The sequence below is a fragment of the Octopus sinensis genome, linkage group LG23 (genome assembly GCF_006345805.1).
Source record: "Octopus sinensis linkage group LG23, ASM634580v1, whole genome shotgun sequence".
NCBI lineage: Eukaryota > Metazoa > Mollusca > Cephalopoda > Octopoda > Octopodidae > Octopus > Octopus sinensis.
The window spans coordinates 30,337,640-30,365,546 of NC_043019.1; the positions used below are offsets into that span (position 1 = coordinate 30,337,640).

Here is a 27,907-nt window from a genome sequence, read left to right on the forward strand (position 1 = left end):
ACACACACACACAATTTAAAATAAGAACAATAAATTTGGAGCATAGATTATATATCTATATATATAAAGCTGAAGTTGTCTGTGTGCGGCAGGTTTGGTAGCCTTCAACTAACACTATCTTCTCTGAGACCCTGCGGCGCAAGTTGACCAAAATTGAGAGTATGAGAGAAGAAGGCTTGCTCTTCCTTCCGTAGAAGAAAAAAATTCAAATCGGGCCATGTTAAGACCAAAAATTATTTACATCAAAAGGTGCTTTTTTTCTATGAAAATCCCTATTTCTTACGACTTTTTGACTGCTGTGTCGCCATTTTTCAGTGTATTTCATTCAACCAGAAAACTGTTCACTTAAAGAGAATAACAAGCTACATAATGCAAAATTTTTACTTTTCAAAAATTCCAATTCTAAAGGGTCGAAACAAACCTGAGCAATGCCGGGCTATACTGCTAGTTTATTTAAAAAACTTCATATACATGTCCACATATATACAGATATGATACTCATACATATACAGATATTATACTCACACACACACACACACACCTCTAGGTTTCCAAGTCTAAAGAGAAATTAAATCTCAGATAACATTTCATCTCCACAGGTAAACAACAGCAGTAGCAGCAGTTCTTCACTCAATTACTCACATACTCTACAGGTGACTAATAATAATAAATATCTGAACCATCCTTTCAGTACAACTCCTCCAAAACAAGGAACTCCACCCTTTCTTTCATTTCTCCTTCAGTAGAGTTATCACCTCACCTCTAACAATGCTATATAAACCACAGAGAACTGTCATTCTATAAGCAACAACAGCAACAAAAAAAAAAACAAACAAAAAAACAAAACAAAAAAACTCTTATATTTAGCTAAACCTCTTCACAGATAACAAAGGAGTAGGAAACTTGTTAAGAACATCTCAAGTACCATAATTCTTGTGTTTAATGCAAGTTCTCTCTGTAAGAATCGGTAAAAAAAAAAAAAAGGCAAGAAAAATACAGAAAAACAAAAATAAAAAGAACTACTTGTTTCATTTATAATCTGAAATGAAAGCAGACAAGTGCAACTAAATGTTCTACACACACCATTCCCATGTGGCATATTAAATTACTGAACTGCAGCTCAAACATGGCTGCGTTGCCACATTCTACATGTTCTACCATGAAATGCTCATGGAGCAACTGAGTGGTCCCTCGACTTGCTAGAAATCTAGAAATACACACCACTCTTGTTACATTGAATAATGTGTAAGCCTAGATATATTTATCTTTTGCTTGTTTCACTCATTAGACTGTGCGGCTGCGCTGGGGAACCACCTCGAAAGAATTTTTTGTAAAATGAATTGACCCCAATACCTTTTTTTCTTTTGTTCAGCCCGGTACTTATTCTATCAGCCTCTTATGCTGAACCATTAAGTTACAGGGACATAAACACACCAACACTGGTTGTCAAGCAGTGGGCAAGCGGGATACAAACAACACACGATGGTCTTCTTTCGGTATTTTAGAAAATAATGGAATTTGCACATCCGTATACAGGTTTCCTGTTATAGAGTGGCACACACCACACAAACTGTTTTTACTCATGTGTATTAGTCCATGTGTGTGAGAGAGATTTATATACAGCCATGAATATATTTTTTGTAAGCTGAAGTCTCAGTTATTAAATCTGACTATTTTATCGCCACAGGTAAACAAAAATAATTTCCTTTATTGGCCACAAGGGTCCAAAACACTGAGGACATGACAAGGACAAAATACAAATGCAAAAATAGGGTTTACATCTAGTAAAAAGAAGTCAATAAAAACAATGAATATAACAATAAAATTTTCAACACATTCCCCAACTGAGGGAAAAACCACCTGTGTAGAGTTCTTACCAAACAGCCATGCCTGTACCTGAACAATCAGGAAAAAAATGTATTGTTTGAGAACCTTCAAATTTTAATAAAACAAACAGCACCACTAAATCTATTGAATACTTTTATTCCTGTTTGAGAACACAAATGTTCACCAATCCATCTGTTCCAGCCCTTATCTATTTTCCAAGTAAGGTTTTGGTTTTTCATTTCACTGGTCCTCGCATTTTAAAAGCTGAAACTTCAGGACTTTAAACAAAGACACTAATTTTTTTCTGAGATGTTGTGAATGAAGACATGAGAAATTAGTGAAACGACACACACACACAACGGCTTCTCAGTTTCTGTCAAATAATTCTGGTCACAAGGCATTGATTAGTTAACTCAAGACTACAGCAGAAGGCATCTGTCCAAGATGCCACACAGCAGAACCGATCTCAGAACCACTTGGTTATAAAACAAACCTCATAACCATAAACCCACGCATGCTCCTATATAATATATAATTGCGTAAACAGAAGAGAAAAACTATCACCAGAAAGAAAAAAAAAACCAGCAAAGAACGAATTGACAAAAGCACTCCACACTTAACAATCTATGTTGTATTCTATATTATAGCCAACTTGTGAAAATACTGACTGAAATACATCCCTACAAAAGTACATTTCCCATACAGGGCAAACCACTTTGACAATCTTTAACAATTGAAGAATTTTAAACAGTTCTACAGAAGGAGAAGGGAACTGTGCCAGTTTCATTCTCCTCTTAAAATAATGGTTTCTCAAACAAAGGCAGAAAGTCAGACATTCTGAAAAAGAAAGAGAAATATCGACCCCACCTCCCAAAATATAGCTTGTACTAGTGCTTGTGGAAAGTTGAAACACAAAATCGACTTCGGCAGGATTTAAACTCAGAAAGTAAAAGGATGTAACTAAATGCTATTAAAAAGTCCCTCCAACCCATTTGATACCATAATGCCTAAATCTGCTTCTAGTTTTATGACAGAAGCCCCCTGTTTGAAAGAGATGAAAGTTAAAACCTTCCATTAAAATTTCATGTCAAACAACCTTTATAATGGCAAAACAATTTTCACGAATTCTCTATGATTTTCAAAACTAACTGAAACAAAGATTGTGTATTTCAACCGAAATTTGGTAATGAAAGGGTTAACACTCTACTCTGGTACACACTGACCTGAGAGATAAGGATTTATAATAATCTTTTCAACTAACAGGCACAAAGCCTGATATTTCAGGGATTGGTCGAATTGATTACACTGACTCCAGTGCTTGACTTGTACTTATTTTATCGACCCCAAAATGATGAAACCCGGCTGAAACTGCCTCTGACTCTGTAGTACAAATGTCTTATTTTCATAAGTTTTGAATTAAAATCTTCTACCAAACCTTAGTCACAATATATGTTCCTAACACTAGCTTAATGATAACTAAGTTATTTTACTAAATTCCTTGTTATGTTTAAAATAACTGAAGGAAACACAGAGCATCTCAACAGAAATACGGTAACGAAAGGGTTAAAGATTCTGTCAATTTCCCCATCCTATTAATAATTCTTACTCCTCAAGGCACAAGGCCTGAAATTTTGAGGGAGAGAGCTAGTTGATTACATTGATCCCAGTAGTTGAATGATTCTTATTTTATCGACCCCGAAAAGATGAAAGGCAGAGTTGACCTTGGCAGAATTTCAACTCAGAATGTGAAGATGGACAATATGCCGATAAGTATTTTGCTGGGCATGGTAACGATTCTGCCAGCCCACAATCTTAGATGATAATTTCTGATACAGGCACAATTAGGAACAGAAGGCACAGTCAATGATAACAACTGCAATATTTATTTTTCACATAGGCAGTTTGTTCTCTCTTTTGTATGTCCATTAAACTGACCCTGAGACTCGGCTAGTCTTCATTATATTTGGAACCCATCAGCCCAAAAGATGAACGGCAAAATTGAGTCAAGGTGGATATGAACTTACTTAGAATTTAAAAGTATATAACTAAATACTGCAAGGCATTTTGACTGACACTCCACAAATTCTGTTAAAATGTCCGTCACTGACACTAACATTATCCTTACCTCATTTTTAAAATAATGCAATCCAATTAAATACAGACTGGCCATTTCAGCACAAGACGCAGCAGCAGCAGAAGAAGAGGAGTTTGAAATAGCTGCACAGCAGCTGAAGAGGAAGTGAGAGGAAGAGAGCTAACGAGAAAACAATCATTAGTCTGTCGAGTTTAATCAACTCAGCCGGGGTAGGAGAGGGTAGTAACGTCTGAGATAAAAACCTTAATTAGTCCAGCATATGTGAAATATCAGAGATTGGTCGAATGGAACTTCTTCCTATTCCATATAGCACAGAAAAGGCATTCTGTGTTTGTGTGTGTGGGGGGGGGGGGGGCTAGGAGAAATATATGCTATATATGAGAAAAGATAAGTAATTACTAGTTCTGGGGCATTCTTTAATGGACATTGGTAGACAGTAATTAATTAGAACAAAACAGACATCATTAATTAACTTGGTCAAAACCATTGAAATATGTAACTGAATACATTCAGAGGTGGGCAACACACAACTAAACAGATAACAAGATCTTGCAGACCGATGATGAAGACTAGAAGTTTAAAGGAAGTGTTTCTTCCTTCTTTCCTTCCACTCAATCTATTCATTGTCAGAGAATCCAGTCAATAATTATCGACTAGAATGTCTTCTGCCTCAAAATTCATTCATTCACACACACACACACACAGCTTTTATCATTTATTTGTTTCAGTCATTGGATGGCAGCCATGCAAGGATACTGCCCTGAGGAGTTTAGCTGAACAAACTGACCCCAGTACTTATATTTTCTTTTTAAAAACCTAATACATATTCCATCAGTCTCTTCTGCTGAACCACTAAGTTACTGGGATGCAAATAAAGGCAGTGCTCCAGCATGGCTGAAACAAATAAAAGAATAAACCAACACCAGCTGGCAAGTGGTGGTGGGGGACAAACACAAAGCCATGGGGTAAAAAGGGCATAGACTGCCTTCAGTCATAAATGACCATGGGATTGCACCTAGAAAGACCCCCCCCCACCAAGGCACAAGTTTGGGTAAGGTTGTGTATGGAAGACCAGCAGTCGCCCATGCATACCAGCCTCCCCTCTCCATGCCACCAGTGTTATCCAAGGAAAAGGCCGATACAGCTGGGCACCTGTGACGTCACAACTCATTTCTACAGCTGAGTGAACGTGAACAAAGTGAAATAAAGTGTCTTGCTCAAGAACACAACACACTGCCCTGTCCAGGAACCAAACTCGCTACCTCATGATTGTGAGCTTGACTCTTGAACCACCGAGTCATGTACCTTCACTCAAAGTCACAAACACATAGATATATACATATATATATTCATATATGATGAGCTTCTTTCAGTTTGTCTACCAAATCCACTCACAAAGCTTTGGTCAGCCAAGGCGCCGGGTAATGGGACTGAATTTGGAATCATAAGGTTGGGAAAGAAGACTTTTTACCATCCTGCCAAATACATATATACACATTCATGTGTGTATCTGTGTGTGTGCATGCATATGTACACATGTTACCACAAGCTGTATGTATCACAAAGAGGAACACCAAATCACTTTTGTACAATATAAAAACAAACCTTCTCCCCTGCTTTCCCTAAACTTTTAGGTCAAAATGACAGAATATATAAATAGACACCAGAGGACAGGAAAAAATATTTCCATTGTGTTGTGTAGTGATGTTTATTTATTTATTTTTTTCTGACTGGCTTCAGTCATTGGACAGTAGCCACAGAGGGTTTGGATGGGGGATGGGGAGATGGTCACAGTCATATATCATGTTGATAATACTACTACTCATACCACACCCAATAATTGTAGACTGGCACTAGCTGCCCCCACTAAGATGAAAGGCAGAGGTGACCTAGCAAGACCTTTAACTCATTCACACAAACTCATACTTCCCCCATGGTTGGTAAGTTCTTGCATGAATGCAACAAATGCCTAAGTTCATATGGGTATAAATAACAAATCCAATTTTAATATAAATCCTTCATTTTCATGAGACACAGCTGGAAAGCAAGCAGATAATACATGCTGTATATGTAGCCTAGTTCAAATGATATGGGTTTTGGTTTTTAAAACTGCATGCTTAGGGTTAAGTACCAGCAGTTGCTCCTGATATAAACATTGGAGGGGAAAACCTTGGTTGATGTCCCCCCCCCCGACTAAGATATTTTCTCTGCCATCTACTTTTTGATACACTCTAAGGCCAAAATTAAAACTAAACCAACCAATCCTGAAGTCAGCCGGTAATTAGGTCAACAGTTTACTTGGGTACAGTAATAATTGTACCACAAGAGCCCTTGGTCACTGCACATGTGTCAACAATGAATTAGCAATATTGATATTGGCCTTACTTCACCCACTCCCCCCCACACACACTTCAAGATGACTAGGGAGCCTCTGCTTGATCTGCTAGAAATAGCAGCTAAATCTCTTTCAAATCGAATGCTACCACTTTAATAATTAGGAGTAGGGGGCACATTGAATAATGTGATCTAGAGTTCTCTGTATAAAGGGGAAAAGAAAAAAGAATAGTCATGTCTGGAATGCCTTTGACCACAAATTTTCTTAACGAGGGAGATTAACTGGGGCTAAATGACATACATTTCATTTATGTGGTAGACATTTGATACATACATATCATTAGCTTCATTTAATGCCCTTTTTTCCAAGCTGGCAATGGACTGGATGGTTCGATATGTAGAAGCAAGCCAAGGGGCATGGTTTCTACAGCTGGATACCCTTCCTAATGCCAAACACTTCACAGAATGTACTGGGTGTTTTATTTTTACTTGGCACCAGCACTGACAAGGTCATGAAGTAACTTACGAAACAAGACCCTTCAATGGAGGTGGGTATGGAATTGAGGAATAAGAGACTAAGAAAGAAAGACAGGAACAGGTGTCTTGCAGAAGGGTTTGCATACATGGCTTGCCAATCTGGAAAGAGAGTGACTTGTGTGTGTGTGTGTGTGTGTGTGTATATATATATCTCATCATCATCTTCATTAATGTCCGTCTTCCATGCTAGCATGGGTGGGACGGTACCACAAGAGCCAGCCAGGCCGAAGCCTGCACCAGACTTCTTCGACTGTTTTAGCACGATTTTTACAGCTGGATGCCCTTCCTAACACCAACCACTTGGCAGAATGGACTTGTTACGTTTTACATGGGACAAGTGAAGGCGAGCTAAGTAGTGATCATATATATATATATATATATATATATATATATATATATTATATATATATATATATATATATGTGACCTCGTGAGTACCGCCAGTGATTTTTTTCCTCTGTCTTCCCTTCTCGGGATCTTTCCTTCTCCTATGTTTCCGATGAAGAGCTCCGCTCGAAACGTTAAACCCTCCTTCTTCCCTTCTTTCCTGAGCGTCCAATAATACTTAATTTGTTCCACGTCCTCGCGTTGCTGTGTTTTTTTGTGTTTTCTTGTTTGGATTAACTTTATATATATATATATATATATATATATATATGAGTTTGTGTGTGTGTATAAAAGTGAGTGTGTAGGTATATAATATTATCCAGGTGGATACAGCTTTAGCTCTCTTCGCAATACATACCACACTGGTTTCTGTCCCTTCTTTTTACTCCTCTCTGATGAGTTGTAGTGCACTCATGCATTTATACAATTAGCTCATTATTATTTACTCTTGAAAATATTTTCAACTGTGCTGGTATATTTCTGTTACCTTCACACAGCAACTGGAGACAATAAATAACTCACTGCAGTAATTTTAATATCTGTATCTATATATATATATATCTATCTATCTTCAAACACACACATACATACACACACACATAAAAACAACTTTATCATGTTCAAACAATCTATGTTGCAACAACTACTTTGTAATGTAAACTTCAAAAAATACTTCAAGAATAATTCAAAACTGTTGTAGTGGCCCTAAGCACCGACTACCATAAGCTCATTATCGTCATATATACAAGATGTATACTAGACATATACAAGATATATATATTGTATAAATACCAAGCTTATTATACAGTAGATATATATTAGATATAAGCAAGACATTATGTAGTAGATACACAGTAGACATAGATATATACTAGATATATTGTATACCCGATAAATGAACAAAGTAGCCTCTGTGTAAATCATTCAAACTGCTGTACAAAAAAAAGCCAAATCTGCCTCAAATGACATCCTACTGCTTTTTAAATTTTTTTAAGAAAAAACAAAAACGAAACAAGGAAGGATATGTTTAATGAAGTCCTACACAAACGTAATATCTGTATAAATGACAGAAAGGTCATGGCTAGAACCTTAGATCAGAGACTTATTGACTCTGGAAGTATCACAGACAAACCCTACTTAGGTGTGGAGGCGCGTGGCCTAGTGGTTAGGGTGTTGGACTCATGATTGTAAGATTGTCTTTTTTTTTTATTCCTGGACTGGGAGATGCATTGTGTTCTTGAGCAATGTACTTCATTTCACATTGCTCCAGTCCATTCAGCTGGCAAAACTGAATAATCCTGTGATGGACTGGCATCCCGTCCAGGTGGGTTTTTTATACACCATGGAAACCAGCCCTTATGAGTCAGCATGATGTGAGAAGGTAACTTGACCTTTTTTTTTTTCTTACTTTCTTACCAACTGAACTCAGAACCTAAAATGATTAAATACTACAAGGTATTTTTGTCAGCTACCCCACCAATTCTGTCAAGTCACTAGCCTTCAATTCTAAAATAGACACATGGTGTTGGATGGTGGGGAATATTTAATTTAATTAAACCAGGGACTAAAACAGATCAAAAGTGGAATAAATGTGTTTGCAATGAGAAAGGGGGTATTTTAGACTTTTCTTCTACAAAGCAAAACCTAGTTTAGGCTGCCTTTGTGCTGTTTACACTCATTTGCCAATATAGATTGTTGCTAATTTCTTCGGATCCTACTGTTTACTTAGATGGTACTTTATTTTATCAACCCTAGAAGGATAAACAGTAAAGTTGGAGTTGGCTTCATGTGATCTCAGTAAGAAAAATAACGATCTCTTAACTTTGGCAGAAAGCCGTGAATTTTATGTAGAATAGTAAAATAGTCGATTGTGTTGGATCCAGTACTGAACTGGTTACTTTTTTTTTTTTTTTTTTTTATTAAATCACCTCCCTTGAAGAATTTGAACTCAGAAACAGAAATCAACAACAATAACAACAAAAACTAAAGAATACTGACGTGTCTTCGGGAAGATCCATACTTTCCAGTTCTGCTGTAACATCTGCTATTTCTTCTTTGAGTCGCTGGAAAAACACAAAGAAAACCAAAGAAATGAGAGAAAACTAAGAACGCAAAGTCAATATTCAACAATATTTTCATTACAGTGTTGGCTGAAAAGTTTATTTTTTTTATTAATATGTCAATGTTTAATTTATCAATAATGTAGCAAAGTTTATTTTTAAACGTGACTTTTTTGATTTATATTACCACATTTCCGATAAATAAACGCTAGTTAAAGAATTTGCAAAACCATCATCACCATCACTGTTTTAATGTCCACTTTTCCGTGCTCACATGGGTCAAATAGAATTTTTATTCAGGCAGATTTTTCTATGACCGGATGCCTTTCCTGTCACCAACTCTCACTTGTTACCAAGTAAGGTAATTATTTTCCCATGGCCAGACAGGTTTGCACGGAATATCGGAAACAAAGGACACTGCTTACATGATAGTTACAATCACACTCGTTTACAACATTCACATGAGGTCAAGAAGGACACAGTAACACACACACATACCGTATATGCCAGCATATAAGACATGCCTTTTTTAATCTTAAATCTAACAACAATTTTCGATGTGCTTTAATGTGACCATATTATGGATGGGATATCAAGGTGGGATGATGTATGAGAAAACATACTAAACTTGTTTTTTCCACAGAATATACATGTAAAAGTAGAGGTCTATGCTATGGGAGAGTGCATCTTATATAGTCTCTATCATTGTCGTCGTCATCATCATTTAACGTCCGTTTTCCATGCTAGCATTGGTTGGACAGTTCAACCAGGGTCTGGGGAGTCAGGAGACTGCACAAGGCTCCAGTTTGATCTGGCAGTGTTTCTACAACTGGATGCCCTAAGGGAAAAGAACCCCTTGGTCATGATTGCACCTAGAAAGTTCCTCCATGTGGCACAATTCTGAGCAAGGTTATTTATGGAAGACCAGCCATTGCTTGTGCATACTGGCCTCCCCTCTCCATGCCACCGATATAATCCAAGGGAAAGGAAACAGCAGATACGGCTTGGTACCAGTGACATTGCAACTCATTTCTACAGATGAGTGAACTGGAGCAACGTGAAATAAAGTGTCTTGCTCAAGAATACAACACAAGGCCCAGGCTTGGAATCAAGCTCACTACCTTATGATTGTGAGCCCGACACTAACCACTGAGCAATGCACCTTCACACACACACACACAGACACACACACACGACGGGCTTCTTTCACTTTCCATCTACCAAATCCACTCAAGGCTTTAGTGAGTCCTGGGCTGTAGTAGGAGACACTTGCCCAAGGTGCCATGCAGTGGGACTGAACTTAAGACCACCTGTGACAATTTTATTTTTATCATTAACATACTGAAGAGTTCGTTACCACATTAATAACGAATAAAGCATTTGTATAATAGAAAAGAAAAGAGAAATGTTCCTTTTGTTTTATTCTCACCATTCTGTCCCTTAGAACATAAAGAAGACACAGCAAAGTAAAAGGTATCAACACAGTCCCTTTTATTTGTTAGACTGAATGTCAATAACTATTTTTAAATCGGAACCCTTGTGTGAGTGTGTCAGCAAGACAACATTAGCCACAACACAAACATTCGACCGACAATAAATACAAAAGAGGAAAATAGTTTTGGGCCCCGAGTTGACAGAAATCGATCCAGCAAACTCAATACCAAACAGTAAAACACATTGGACTCACTTCAACTCTTGACTACTACCAAGAAAAAACTACAACACCATCAGTATACTTAACCACCCCACAGTACTACTACTACTACTACTACTACTACTACAACAACTGCTACTGCTGCTGCTACTACTACTACTACTACTACTACTACTGCTGCTGCTACTACTACTACTGCTGCTGCTACTACTACTACCGCTACTACTACTACTGCTGCTACTACTACTACCGCTACTACTACTACCGCTAGTACTACTACTGCTACTGCGGCTGCTACTACTACTACTACTACTACTACTACTATAGAACCACCACCACCACCTCTTAAATAATATACAGAGAAACAAATAATAATCTAACTGGCTCCAAACACTGGTAGGAAGTAGCAGTGTTTGCTTTAAAATAGTAGTAGTAGTGGTGGTGGTGGTGGTTTCTAATTTAGGTACAAGGCAGGCTATTTTGAGAAAAGAAGGCTAGTTGATAAAATTGATGATTCCAATACTTGATTGGTACTTGTATTTTATTGACTTCAAAAGGATGAAGGAGCAAAGACAACCATAGCAGGATTTGAACTCAGAACACACAGAGATGTAACAGAATGACAAAACGCATTTCTTTTTTTCAACGCTTTATGCCAAGCTACCACATAATAATAATAATAATAATAATAAATAATAATAATAATAATAATAATGATAATAATAATAATAATAATAATTCTATCGTTGCTTCCAGGGTAACAATTGAGGGAAATTATTATAGGAATAAATTTTGAAAGCATGGTGACTGTATATGAAATATGCCAACTGTAAAACAAATATACAATATATATTTAATATATAATATATATATAGGCACATGAGTGGCTGAGTGGTAAGAAGTTTGCTTCCCAACCACATGGTTCCGGGTTCAGTCCTGCTGCATTTTACCTTGGGCAAGTGTCTTCTACTATAGCCCCAAGCTAACCGAGTCCAGTCATAGAAAATCTGCCTCAGCAAATTTCGTCTGACTCACGCAAGCATAGAAAAGTGGATGTGATGATTAACTATCTCGTTAATTTAGACATGTGAAGGCACGTGGCTTAGTGGTTAGGGTGTTCAGTTCACGATCGCAAGGTCATGAGTTTGATTCCCGGTGGTGCATTGTGTCCTTGAGCAAGACACTTTATTTCGCATTGCTTCAGTTCACCAAGCTGGCAAAACTGGATAGTACTTGTATTTCAAAGAGCCAGCCTTGTCACATTCCATGTCATACTGAACCTTCTTGAGAACTACATTAAGGGTATGTATGTCCATCGAGAGCTCAGCCACTCGCATGTTCATTTCACGAGCAGGCTGTTCCATCAATTGGATCAACTGGAACACTCATTGTTGTAACTGATGGAGAGCCAATTATTATAGACTAGCACTATGACTCGGCAACGCCGGGTCATAATGCTAGTGCATGCATATACAGCTGCATGCATGCGCACATACACGCGAGTGTACTGTTCAAATCTCCGACCAATCACATACAGCTAGCTGGCATTCAATTGGCGTATCAAGTTTCAAGCATTTTGATTGGGTTTTGGATAGAAAATTCACAAAAAAGTCACTTTTATTGATTTTTTAATGGCTTTGTGGGGTGACTGGGGAAATGTAAAGATGTGCACGACCACCCTTGGACGGTTTTGAATGACCATAGAAAGTGCAAGCCCTCTAACTGAAAAATTGTAGATTTGTATAAAGGACACACACACACACAGACATTTTGCCATTTATATATATATAGAGATATAGAGATGAGGGATTTTATTTTATTGCTTTGTTTTTATTTCTTCCCCTACATTTACTGTTAAGATATAACACTATGCTGTTAGATGCCTAATACATGCGCTCACACACAACCAAATTCCAGAGAGAGAAGACAGGTGTCTTCCTTCATGGAATGTAGGATAAAAAGTTTGGTACTGCTGCAGCCACAGAAAAATACACAGCCATTACAGAACGAAGAGCTTGCATGTGTCTGTGAGACTGGTGAGGCTGGCGAAGGACCCATGATTCACTCTTGTTAGAGGAGTTAAAGCTAATCTTAATCTAAAAAATCTGTCGGCTGTCTACCAAATGTAAATGTCCTTTCACTTCACCCCCATCCTCAACACCATCATGACATACAGGACTTGCAAAGTGATACAACAGAACAAATAAACCAAAACATAAGATTGTGGTAGCGTCATTTAACCCTTTAGCATATAATCACGTCATATCCGGCCCAAAGGTTCTACCTGTTTTATGTTAAAACTGACCAGATCCAATCTCTTATCCCTATCCTACAATGTCATCATCATCATCGTTTAACGTCCGTTCTCCATGCTAGCATGGGTTGGACGGTTCGACTGGGGATCTGGGAAGCCAGAAGGCTGCACCAGGCCCCAGTCTGATCTGGCAGTGTTTCTACAGCTGGATGCCCTTCCTAACGCCAACCACTCCGTGAGTGTAGTGGGTGCTTTTTACGTGCCACCTGCACAGGTGCCAGGCAAGGCTGGCAACGGTCACGATCGGATTGGTGCATTTTACGTGCCACTGAAATCTTGAAACTACAAGATAAATGCATGATGAATTCAAAGCGATGTGAATAAATAAGCGTCACATTTGACAAAGAAACCTGTTTACAAAAGGGTCAAAAACATGCATGGTCACATTTGTTTTATTTTGTACTACATTACTATTACGCATCAAAATATTTTGTTGTACATCTTCAACCGAGCCTCAAACAGCTTCATTGCAGTATGGCTGTGTGCATAAGGAGTTTACCTCTCATCTACACGGGTTTGGGTTTAGTCTCACTGTGTGGCATCTTGGGCAAGTTTCTTCTACTATAATCCCAATTTGCCAAAACCATTTGGGTACAGGACGTATTTGGCAGACAGAAACTGAAAGACGGCGTGTGTGTGTGTGTGCGTGTTCTTGTCTTGATATCATGCGACTGTTGTAAGTGAATGAACGGCACTCGTTGCCAGTATCCTGCAAAACCGTATCTGTCCATGGGGAAATACTACATTGTTTGGAAACAGGAAAGGGCAGGTGACAGGAAGAGCATCTCTATATATATAAACAGCAAAATGTCTGTCTGTGTGTGTGTATCTTTTATACAAATCCACAATTCTTCAGTTAGAGGGCTCGCACTTTCTATGGTCATTCAAAACCGTCCAAGGGTGGTCGTGCACATCTTTACATTTCTCCAGTCACCCCGCAAAGCCATTAAAAAATCAATAGAAGTGACATTTTTGTGAATTTTCTATCCAAAATCCAATCAAAATGCCCGAAACTTGATATGCCAATTGAATGCCAGCTAGCTGTATGTGATTGATCGGAGATTTGGACAGTACTCGCATGACTGTGCACATGCACGCAGCTGTATATGCATGCACTAGTACTATGACCTGGCGTTGTTGAATTTTCTGCTGCTTAAAATAAAGTGTATATATATATATATATATATATATTTAGTCTTATCATACACTTTTCCATGCTTGCATAGGAATTTGCTGAAGTAGATTTTCTAAACCTGGATGCCCTTCCAGTCAACAACCCTCATATAATGTCAAAACAAGACACACACACACACACACAAAAGGACAGTTCAATCACACTTCCTACCCCTACATACTTCTGTTACAATGTCTTCCATCAAGTGTACAGTTAGTAGATTCTTAAGCCATAAATCAATAATGCTCTAAGTTAATATCAATTGGAATCACGCACAGGTCTTAGAATGGCTCTTAGGTCTACTGTGCTCCTCTTACATACACATACCCATATATATACATACACATACAAGTATGTACACACAACCATGCACAGACATACACAGATGCACTCAATAACAAGATTACAACATAGCTTCTAACTCACTAAACTATAAATTTAATTAATTACATTAAATAGTCACTATTTCACTCTCTACCTAACTGGAGATTATGGAAGACCAAGGAACAATAACAAAACTAAACAATAAGCTAAATGTCTTTTTCAATAGTTCCCGTCTAAGATGTGATGTTATTACAGCTACTTCGTTCATTGATTCTATTAAGACATGAAGAAACAAAGTCTATATCCAAACACACACACACACACACATATACATCTGTAAGTTCTATGTAGTCTTTACTACACAGGAATTACTTTTAATTACTTTTTAAATAGTTACACACACACACACTACAGTTAGCAGCTGCAGACTTAATCATAAAACATTACAAAATATTGAACAAAAATGTTTAAAGACATGAATTTTTGAAAATGTGATTCAGTTTGTGTCTATAGAGGATTTATTAAAGAATGTCTGGTTGTTTTAAATGTTCAGTAAATTATATGTAGTAGCGGTTGATGCCTACAGAGGAGGTAGGGATAGATAGATAGATAGATAGATAGGGAGAGAGAGAGATGGGGGTGGTTTATTTGATACATTCAATGTCAAAGTGCATTTCTTTGTTGTAGTTGTATGGCCAGTGGAGGTCAGTGCAGGTTGAGCAGATCTATGCTGGGTGGCCAACACACAGATGCAATATATCAATCAGCTGTATCAATCTTCTTCTCCTGAGGAACAAAGCCGCATTGTACATTCTGACATGACATACAGTGGCTGTTTAACATCAGGTCAGCACAGAACGAGCTATTGTCAAAGACATTTCAGCCGTTACCATCCCAACTTAATACTTTTTGTCTCTGGCATAATCTATCTGAGACCAGTGCTGGTTTAACCCTTTAGCATTTAGAGTATCTCTGTCAAATGTAATGCTTTTTTCATTCACATTGTTTTTAACTAACCATCCATTATCTCATAGCTTTGAAATTTTGATGATGCGATAGTATAATTTGTTTGATAGGCTGGATGTAGCTGGTTCGAACATAAAACAAATAGTATATTTGGGCTGGATATGGCTGGTTTAAATGCTTAACCCTTTAGTGTTCGCATTATTCTGCCAAAATTAATGCTTTTTCATCCTCATTGTTTTGAACTAATCATGCATTATCTTGCAGCTATGAGATTTTAATGAGGTAGCTGTTCATTTCTAGAACAATATTGTAGGGTTGGTGTGAGAGACCAGATCCGGTCAATTTGAACATAAAATAGGCAGAATACTTTTGACCGGATATGGCCGGTTTAAATGCTAAAGGGTTAAGGGTTAAGGCATGCACACAGTCTGTTCAAAATACTTTAATCCTCTTGATACCAACCCAGCTGAAACCACCTCTGGCTCTGTAGTACAAATGTCTTGTTTTCGTAAGTTCTGAATTAAAATTTTCCGCCAAACCTTAGTCACAATATATGCTTCTAACACTAGTTTATTGATAACTAAGTTATTTTACTAAATTCCTTGTTATATTTAAAATAACTGAAGGAAACACAGAGCATCTCAACAGAAATACAGTAACAAAAGGGCTAAAGATTCTGTCAATTTCCCCACCCTATTAATAATTCTTACTACTCAAGGTACAAGGCCTGAAATTTTGAAGGAGAGAGCTAGTTGATAAGAATGATTCTTATTTTATCGACCCTGAAAAGATGAAAGGCAGAGTTGACCTTGGCAGAATTTCAACTCAGAGCATGAAGATGGACAACATGCCAATAAGTATTTTGCTGGGCATGGTAACGATTCTGCCAGCTCACAATCTTGTTTTCTAATACAGGCACAATTTTTTGTTGTATTTAAAATTAATTGAAAGAAACACAGAGTATCTCAACAGAAATATGCTAACAAAAGGGGTTAAGACTCATTATGTTTACCAGCCACAACATGAACCCTTTTGCTTGCAGCTTCTGCTCCCATTGCAACACCTGTACTTTGAATTAGAGTAAACCTAAGTCATTTTTCATTGCCATGGGCCACTTCACCTGCTTCTCCAAAAATGTGGCTTACTATATGAGAGGAAACAAGTCAGAGGTTGACTGATCAGAGTGGAGAACATTTGTTAGATGACTGGTGCAGTCAAGGCTGTGCCCCTACAACTTCAATCCTAAGATTCACTTGTGAAGGCTTGTGGCTCAGTGGTTAGGGTATTTGGCTCACAATCTTAAGATCATGAGTTCAATTCCTGGCGGTGCGTTGTGTCCTTGAGCAAGACACCTTATTTGAAGTTCCTTCACTCCACTCAGCTAGCAAAAATAACCTATACCTGTAATTCAAAGGGCCAGCTTTGTCACATTCTGTATCATGCTGAATATCCCTGAGAACTACATTAAGGGTAGGCATGCTGGTAGAGTACCTGGCCACTTGCACATTAATTCCACAAACAGGCTGCTCCATCAATCGGATCAACTGGAACCCTTGTCATCATAACCAACAGTGGTTGGTGTTAGGAAGGGCATCCAGCTGTAAGAACCATGCCAAAACAGACAGTGGAGCTTGATGTAGTCCTCTGGCTTGCCAACTCCTGACAAACCAGCAAACCCATGCTAGCATGGAAGACAGACGTTAAATAATGATGATGATGATGACACCCAACAAAAAATTACCGTGAATTTTTTTAGTGGTGTGGCCCACCTGATGATGAGCCATGTCTCATGTGGCCCACTTCTTGAAAAAGATTTTCCATACCAGATTTAGACTGTCAATTTAATCTTCCTTTCTTCCACAGCAATATCAAATTGACTGTATTCTTGTTTCTTTTCATTTATTTTTTGGTGGGGGAGGGGTGCTCGTTTGTTTTTGTGCCCTACTCAGAATTTATTTAACATTACCATTCTGTTATGGACTTAATCTGGATTACCAATGGATTTGTCTTGTTATCAATGAAGTCAATTGGTTTTAGTGGAGAGAGGAGAGAGAGAGAGAGAGAGAGAGGGGTAAACAGAAGAGAGGAGAGAGAAAAAGAAAGTATGAGATAGTGTGTGGGGGGTTAAACAAACTACTTCGTACTGCTGAAATAATAGTAATAGTAGTAGTAGTGCAGAAGTAGTAGTAGTAGTAAAGTACTGGCAGAGTAGAAGACCTAATTAGAAGTTACCTCATTAATAGGAAATTACTTACTAATTGCATCACCACTATCATCATCATTAGTAAAAGGTAGCCTGTTTCTTTCATGGACAGGTGGAAAGTGATAAAGATGGAAGGTGGGGGTACAAGGAAAAGTTAAGCACCAAGTGATACAACTGGAAGATTTCAATGTAAAACAAGAACAACTGCAACCTGGGTATAGTCATTGCTTATTAAGGGTCAGGTTAAAAAGTCAGCTTAATCCTATTGATAGCAATCCATCTGAGACCTCTGATTCCAACTTACAAAACCTTCCCTAGAGAGTGGGCCATGGTGCCCCATATATGGCCAGGTAGTATTATTAAGTTAGACATGGCCTGGGCCTATAGTGGCTGAAACCATATCAAAGTTATATTAATTATAAAAATATCACAGGATTGTTTTAAACATCAAATGGCTATGAGGGTCCACCCGAGTAAAATAGGAATCAAAGGGGTCCACAGATAAAAAAAAAAGGGTTGGGAAACACTGGTTTAAAGGATCCATGTTCAAATTAAAACTACCATCATAATTTTATGAAATAACCTTTTTGTTAAATAATGCTGCAAATTCCAGCTTGGCTGTGTGGTAAGAAGTCTGCTTCCCAATCAGATGGTTCTGTGTTCAGTCCCACTGCATGGCACTTTGGGTAGGTGTTTCCTATTATAATCCGGGGCCAACCAAAGCCATGTTAGTGGATTTTGTAGACAGAAACTGAAAGAGGTCTGTCATATTTGTTGTTCTTACACCTGTCTTCGTCTTTTGTTTTTCTATAGATTTCAACTATATATGTGTAACCCCACCCATCCACACCACTTGGCAACCAGTGCTGATGTGTTGACGCCACTGTAACTTAGTGGTTCAGCAAAAGAGAGCAACAGAATAAGTACCAGGCTTTGAAAAATAAAGTTCAAGCTGCTACACTCACAAAGGAATGACTCATTTGCTGACCTCCTCCTACATCCAAATCTCCATCAGATGATTGGTTGGTCTCACCCTCCATTCAACATTTCCACCAGTTCAGGACCTCATTTTAGAAATGTCACAAATTAACAAAATAAAAAGATGAAGGAGGAGGTGGCGACGAGGGAAGAGTAGAGTGGAGTGTATATATATATATATATATATATATATATATATATACATCCTTCGAAAAGTAGAGTAGATGAAACCATAGCGACTGAAGTAGGGTTTTTTTCTTTGTGTTAATTGTCCTGTACTCTATTTTTTTGTTGTTTAAAAAAATGTCCTGTTCCTTGGGTTTGTGTCTATGTTTTCGTTTCTCATTGTTTTTCGATGTCTTTTTGGTGTCCTGTACTCATATATGCGTGTATATATACATGTAGAGGTAGGTACGTACATATATGTTTATATATATGCATATGTTTTATTTTATTTATTAATACATATATATATATATATATATATATATATGAGGAATATATTAAGCTCTGGGAAGAACTCTTCTATTCTACAGGGGTAGACAGGCAGGTAGGTAGAATTAGAGACAGAGAAAAGGACAAAAGGCAGGTTGGCAGAGAGAAGGGGGAAGGAAGAGAAAGAGGGGGAAGGAGAGAAGGGGGGAAAGGGGAGGAGAGGAAGAGGGGGAAGAGATTAAGAGTCAAAAAGAGAAAATAAAGGTGGTGATGCCTAAAACAGCTGAGATAACATTAAAGATGGATGAAAACTGAATATCTACCCCTATGTACACACACACACACACACAACAGAAGATAAAAGAAAAGGGTAGAAAAAGATGAACACATCTCGATAAACTGAACTCTACTATAAGCTACTTAATACCCTCCTAGTCTATAAACCCTCAAATATAAACACGTCTCTCCTAGTTTATTATATACCCTTGCATAAATACAGGATATCTTATTTATTATTAAATTGCAACATTCAAATAAATGTAATATAAAGAAAATTGTAATAAAATGTATGGAAAAATCTAATTACATTTACTGTGAAAATATGAACATAATAAATATATTAAACTAAGAAATAAAACTGACCCTTTTTTTAATTACATAATTATGTATTTAATGAATGAAATATAATACTATGTAATCAATCAAAAATGTATTTTTTAGGCAAAAATAATTCAAACTTCATCGGGAAGGCAGCAATTAAGGATTGCAAAGGCTACATGTGAACTTTAGGCTCTATCTAGGTTTCCCACTTCTGTCTAATACTTATTTCTTTACTACCCACAAGGGGCTAAACACAGAGGGGACAAACAAGGACAAACAAATGGATTAAGTCGATTATATCGACCTCAGTGCATAACTGGTACTTATTTAATCGACCCCGAAAGGATGAAAGGCAAAGTCAACCTCGGCGGAATTTGAACTCAGAACGTAACGTCAGACGAAATACGACTATGCATTTCACCCGGCGTGCTAACGTTTCTGCCGGCTTGCCGCCTTAACTTCTGTCTAATACTATCCTCTCTCTTTCTGTGTGTGTGTGTGTGTGTGTGTGTGTGTGTGTGTGTATGTATGCATGTACACACATGCGTGCGCACGTGCATTGCTTTACTTGTAAATAGATAAGGGTTGTCGACAGGAAGGGCATCAGGCCATAGAAGATCAGCCTCAATAACTTCCGTCCAACCCTTGCAAGCATGGAAAATTACATTTTAAGATGATGATGGTGAGAGAGAGAGAGAGAAATGGGAAGTTTAACCAGCAGTACAATAACAATGACCACCAGTCTTCTAAGCGGGAACACACAAATACACAATATATCCAGTGTATTCCTGTTTGAGAAACTGACAGCATGTCAGGGAAACTTCAAACTCTATACAGAACCAGAGAGAATTAAATGACAATACAACACCCACTACATTAGTTACTGTCAATATAAATTCTTCCTATCAACAGGCCAACCACTGTGTTTTTTTTTGTTTTGTTTTTTCTCTAATTTTCTTATAACAATCAACTTATTAAAGAGAAGATGATGATGAGAAGGTTTCTCCTTCACTGCATTCGCCCACACATTGGTTTATATTCAACAGGACAGTGGATGAAAGAGTCAGAGATCAAGCCCTCATCTGGGGGTAAATAATACTTTCTTTCAAATTTTAGCACAAGGCCTGAAATTTTGAGGGGGCAGGATGGAAGTCAATTACATTGAGAAGTACATGACTGGTACTTATTTTATTGACCCTTAAAGGACGAAAGGCTAAGTTGGCCACGACAGCATTTGAACTCAGAATGTAAAGCCAGAAGAAATACTACGAAACATTTTGTCTGGCATGCTAATAGTTCTGCAGGCTTGGCATCTTTCTGGGGATAAATTATAATAATAACAGTACCAGTTAACAAGGGAGACCACACATGACAATCCAACATGCTAGAAATAGCAGCTATATCTCCATCAAATTGCACAGAATCTTAAAAAAAAGGAAGATCATTAGGTAATCTAAGAGACACGTGTATGAAGAAAAGACAGCATCTTTCTCAGCTGAAATACTTTTGATCAGAGGTTACTAGGTCAAACTGATCTGGGACTAAAGAACAGCAAGGAAGAACCTGTTAGATAATACAGTCTATGATATATTGTATTTGAATAACCCTTTAGTGTTCGCATTATTCTGCCAAAATTAATGCTTTTTTTATCCACGTTGTTTTGAATTAATCATGCATTATCTTGTAGCTATGAGATTTCAATGAGGGAGCTGTTAATTTTTAAAACGATATTGTAGGGTTGGTGTGAGAGACCAGATCTGGCCAGTTTGAACATAAAACAGGCAGAATATTTTTGGCCAGTTATGGCCGGTTTAAATGCTAAAGGGTTAAAAGACTAGACAGTTGTGTTTGGTACACTTCTGAGTAATAAATATGATAGATTAGAGCTGATCAGGAACTGAATCCCAACAATAACAACAAAAGGAGACATTAGCTAATGTAGTCTTTAGATCAGTGGTTCTCAACCAGGGTCCGTATATAAAATTTTGGTGGGGTTTACACAAAATAGTAAAATGGGGATCCACAATATTTTTTGAATGGTCCTTTAGATGTATGTATTGGTATATTTTGCAAGAAACAGCCAGGTTTCTGTCTCTAACATTTTACAGAATTCCACCTATACAAGTTCATGTGTGAACAGCAAAGAATGAAAAAAAAGGATCTAAAAAACTAGTTTTTAACTATCAAACGACTACAGAATAAAATAGTAATTAAAAGGGGTCCGTAGATAAAAAATGGTTGAGAACCCATCTTAGATAATGACAGGTCACAGAATGGATTTGATTTCCAGGACCATGAGTATTTGAAAGAGAAGATGTCAAAAACATGACCACCTACCTACTATATATTTACAACTGGTACCAAATAAAAAAAAAATTTTTTTTTATTTGAGTGAGTGTGGCCTAGAAGTTAGGGTGTTGCACTCATGGTTGCCAGATCCGGTGTTCAATTCCTGGACTGGGTGGTGCGTTGTGTTCTTGAGCAAAACACTTCATCTTGCTCTGGAATCACTTCAATATCAGTCTGACATGTAGCAGAGGTGCTCAGCAATAAAATTGCAGAACTGTTTTACTCGAACTCAAGAGACTACTATCAGTTTAAGTGAATTCTATTCGACTTGGTAACTAACAATGTAACAATGTTGGCGCCTATAAAGGAGGAGCTCAGTACGTAATTTGAGGTCAGAAATAGGAGAACAGAGGTCATGTAATAGCTATCTCTTTAATTGAAACTTAATTGTCAACAACAATTTATACATGTAGTTGTGTCTACATAGAAAGACGAGTACTGTGGACAGGCCTGCAATATACTCTGAACACTGTTTTTTTTCTGGCAAGCTGCAAATTTATCCGTTTGTGTGACTAATAAACTTAATTAGTAGTGAACAACCATTTTGAGCAATTTTAATACTAATGAGAAAATCCAATGTCTAAATGAGGAAACAATTTCAAAAAAGGGTCAAAATTTTACTGGGTCAATTTCTTTTTCTTTTTCATTTATTTGCATGTCTTTTTTTTAAATTTTAATTATTATTTTATATAGGTTTACATTGTCCACTTAACTGTAGATGAGTAACTCTTTGATGGATTGGCATCCCATTCAGAAGAAATATAGGCCTGCCCACCCAGCCTGTGGGTTGGCATCATTTGAAAACTACAACACAAGGAAGTGCACAGTGGCCAAGTGTATAACAGCGGTTCTCACCATTTTTGTTTATGGACCCATTTAATTCCTATTTTACTTTCATGGACCTCCATGGCCATTCAATATGTATATGCAAAAAAAAAAATTCACTCTTTTATTTGTTCCAGTCATCTGACTGCGACCATGCTGGAGCACCACCTCGAAGGGTTTTAAATCAACCTCAGGACTTATTGTAGTGCTTATTCTATCGGTCATTTTTGCTGAAGTGCTAAGTTATGGGGACGTAAACACACCAGAATCAGTTGCCAAGTGATGGCAGGGGAGACAAACACAGACACACAAAGAAATACACACATAAATATATACATGGGCTTCTTTCTGTTTCCATCTATCAAATCCATTCACAAGGCTTTGGTCAACCTGAGGCTAGAGTAGCAGACACTTGCTCAAGGTGTCATACAGTGGGACTGAACCTGGAACCATGTGGTTGGGAAGTGAGCTTCTTACCACTGTCACACCTGTGCTATTATTAGGAATTGTATAAAATAATTTAAAACATTTTGTGCATTGAAGAAATATAACCAATTTATTACAAATAAATTTTAACAACAAAAATCTTATATGCCCCCTCACACACCAAGGATCATATGGCTCGCAGTTGAGTACCACTGGTGTATAACAACATCCAACAGCTGATAGAGGGTGATGGAATCTGCTGACACATTCAATTGTGAAGATGTTGTTTAGTCCCAGATCAGCTCTGACAGAACAAATTCAGGATAAAACGGTGTTCCAACCACAACTACCCCTTCTTTTAATCAGGGCCATAATGTGTTCAACTCGTATTAAAATGGTAGAGTGTTTTCTAAGGGTGACTGCTCTCCAATGCATAATAGTGGACTTATTTTTCTTGCCAGGTTTAAAAGCATCACCTTGTTTCTAGGTTCTTTTGGCAGGGTTCACTTCGCATGCGGTCAGACCTGATCTTTGATCTCAAGACTTCTTCCCTTCCCGACATCAGTCTCAGAAATCCTGAAAACCATAACAAACACTACCCTTCTTCCTATAAAAAGGACACTTTGAATAATGTAGTCCTAGATGCACAATGTCTGAATAAAAGACGAGGCAGTCACAGCTGAAATACTTTTGATTGTAAGTTCTACTGGATTGGGGCTCACCAACAAGGAAGCTACACAACAAAGAAGGACACAGACAATATAGCCAGAATCATTATGAACAGAAGACATGATAGTCATGGCTGGAACACTTTTGAACACAGGCCTATGGTTAAACAACAGCAACATTTCAATGCCCTTAATAATTTTTATGTATGTTTTAATAACATACATAACTAAATTATTAATCATGGTTTGATGTAATTACTTCAGATAGAAAAATAACCTACATTTTTTGTATTCCTATCCTTAGTTAATTATTTATCCAAACAATAAAGCAATAACACAAACTTCTAATGAACTATAAACAAACTAACCAAATTAACTATTCATACTATACCACAATGACTTTTTTCCAACTCAAATTGAAGGAAGGGTCTCTATTGAAGTCAGAGCAAATAATAATAAATTTTTCTACTATAGCGACAAAGCATGAAATTTTGAGTGGGCAGGGGCCTAGTTAATTACATCGGTCCCAGTGCTCAACTAGTGCTTATTTTATTGAGACCTAAAGGACGAAAGGTAAAGTTGATTGAAGCAGCATTGGAACATCATCATCGTTTAACATGTTTTCCATGTTGGCATGGGTGAGAGGGTTTGACTGAAGACTGGCAAGCCAGTAGGCTGCACCAAGTTCCAATCTGATCTGGCAAGGTTTCTATAGCGGGATGCCCTTCCTAACACTTCTTACCACACAGCCACTCCTGCACCTACCCCAGTACTTTTTTTAAATAAAAATTAAAAAAAAAAAAGAAAGAATGGTACTTATTCAGTCTCTTTTGCTAAACTGCAAATTTATAGACGTAAACAACCCAGTGCCAGTTGTCAAGCGGTGTGTGTGGGGGTGGAGACAAACACATAGGTACACACATTCACAAACTGACTTCCAAATTCATTCCCAAGGTATTAATCCACCAAGGGCTTTAGCAGAAGACACTTGCCCAAAGTGCTGTACAGCAGGGTTGAACCTGAAACCATGCGGTTGCAAAGCAAGGTTCTTCACCACACAGAATCTCACTGCTTTTGTAACATGGGAGCAATATAATAGTCTTATATATAGAAAATTTAATTCTATTTCCTTGATGTATTAAATTAAGAAAGGAGCCTATATGTGACCCAATGTGTTATCTGACCTACTGATGTGTAATGAGGATGAAAAATTGGTGGCAGCTTTCCAGGCTATAGTCAATTTCATTGTTTAGTAACAGTCCAGAATACCATGGCATCATATGTGCAATTAATTTATACTGTAATTGCCCAGGCTATTTCCAGTTGGTTCCAGTTGTAAGTATATATATATATGTGTGTGTGTACTAATTAATAGTAACATTATATTCTTCTAGAAAAACTACTAATAACACAAACAATTTTACAGGTCACTTCCACCCAAATCGACTGGGATGTTTTGGTACATGACTCTATCTCTTCAGTTCTTGTGGAGCTGCTATTTCATGTTCCTCAATGCTACACTCGATCAAACAGAAAGTAATGCAAAAGCGGACATAACTTTGTCTATTTATGGACATGACCAGTCCACGGTTGCCCTGTAAGGAGCATAGGGCTGGTTTTCCTAGTTTCTCTGGTGCATATTATTCCCTGGATGGGACACCGGTCTGGCACGTGATGACTCCTTTTTGCCAGCGGAGTGGACTGGAGCAATGTGAAATGAAGTGTTGTGCTCAAGAACACAACACATTGCCCAGTCCAGGAATCGAAACAATCTTACAACAGGGGCCCAACACCCTAACCATGAGCATAAGTCGTTCAAATTGTGCGTTTTAGTGTAGAAACTATTCTTCCTCATCATAAAGGGTTACAAGCAGAAGTGACATGTTATCATTGAATTCTTGATGGAGGAGTGGAAGCTGTCTAACATCTACAGGAGGCTAGAGATTGATTATGGAGATGATGCTATAAACAAGAGCAATGTGCACAGCTGGATGAAGATGCTTAACCTTTTAACATTTAAACTGGTTATATCTTACTCAAATACTCTACCTGATTTATGTCTCAACTGGCCAGATCTGACTCCTCACACCTACCCTACACCGTAGTTCTAAAAGTAATCAATTACATCATCAAAACCTCGAAGCTATGGGATGCTCTTTTACTTGTTTCAGTCATTTGACATTGGCCATGCTGGAGCACCACCTTTAGTCGAGCAACTCGACCCCAGGACTTATTCTTAGTAAGCCTAGTACTTATTCTATCGGTCTCTTTTGCCAAACCACTAAGTTGCGAGGACAGACAAAAAGATTAAGTCGATTATATCGGCCCCAGTGTGTAACTGGTACTTAATTTATCGACCCCGAAAGGACGAAAGGCAAAGTCGACCTTGGCGGAATTTGAACTCAGAACGTAACGGCAGACGAAATGCGGCTATGCATTTCGCCCGGCGTGCTAATGATTCTGCCAGCTTGCCACCTCAGACATCAAGCTTCAATCCGGTGTCACACTTCTCCAAAACCTATGAAGTTCAAGGGCTTGTGACAGGCAAAAAGAAAAAAAAAACAATGTTATGGTGACTGACTTAGTTTGGGTGGGGGATAATTAAGTGAGTCATCTTCCTTGATTTTCTAGAACAAACCATGAACAAGAAGCAGTCCAGTGAAACACTTAAAAGCTTAGAGAAGCTATAAAGAGGAAGAGACCAAACAAGAATCTGAAGTGTTTTTACAGTTGGATAAATTACTTATCAGGAAGCAACAACTCAACCATGAAGTGTGACTCACTTGTCACATATTTGATGTGATGAGATAATGCTACAGCTGCTTTGTTTTTTCTGTTTTTTTCTTAAAGCTCCAGATCACTCTTGATCAAGTAGAATTATGATTAAAGATGTTCAAGCCTTTATTAACCTTTTAGCATTCAGATTTCTTTGTCAAAAGTATTGCTTATTAATTCACATTGTTTTGAATTAATCATGCCTTATCTCATAGTTTTAAGATTCCAATGGTGTGTTTGTGTATTTTTGAAAATGACATTGTAGGGTAGGTGTGAAAGGTTGGATCTGATCAGTTTGAACATAAAACATAAAACAGATTGACATTCATGTCAACACCAACTCTCTCTCTCTCTCTCTCTCTCTCTCTCTATTCTCAGACATAATATATCTTGGTATATATTAACTAATATGTTCTGATATTTTTAAAACATTTGAATGAGATCTAAAGGAGATTTGATTAGCTATCTTAGAATGTCAAGTGATCACACAAGAGACTTCTTTATTAGCTCACACATAATGAGACACTGTATACTTGTTCATGCTGACATGTTTTTCCATGCCACCATGGGTCAGATGTTACTGAGTTACTGCTTACAGCTAAATGCTCTTCCAGTCACTAATCCTCACTCGTTTTTCAAATAAGGTATGTTTCATTTCACATGGCTTTGAAGGCACAAAGCAAGTTTGTTGACAGAAGTGACATCATCACTAAAATACTGTAACTTTCAGAGAAGCAAGTACAAATGTGAACACACACACAAACACACACTCTCTCTCTCTCATTCAAAATCTACTCACAAGGCTTGGGTTGGCGCAGCACCATAGAAGACGCTTGCCTAAGATGCTATGAAGTGGAATTAAACCTGAAACTTACATGGGTGAGAAATTCGTGCATTAGAGATACCAGCAATGTGAGATCACTCATACCGAGTGCGAAGTAGTCTCACCAGAGGATGACCTCTAACATAGCCTTCA

General features: G+C 37.7%; 1 protein-coding gene across 4 annotated transcripts in view; it reads right to left on the reverse strand.

Moving 5' to 3' along the window:
* LOC115223573 (cytohesin-1) overlaps positions 1-27,907 on the reverse strand; it is a 202,980-nt gene that overhangs the window by 83,671 nt on the left and 91,402 nt on the right. For all 4 annotated transcript variants that reach the window (XM_036512577.1, XM_029794210.2, XM_036512578.1 and 1 more), the window contains one exon: positions 9,179-9,243. In XM_036512577.1, coding sequence (XP_036368470.1) covers positions 9,179-9,243 — 65 coding nt within the window. The remainder of the gene's footprint in view (positions 1-9,178; positions 9,244-27,907) is intronic.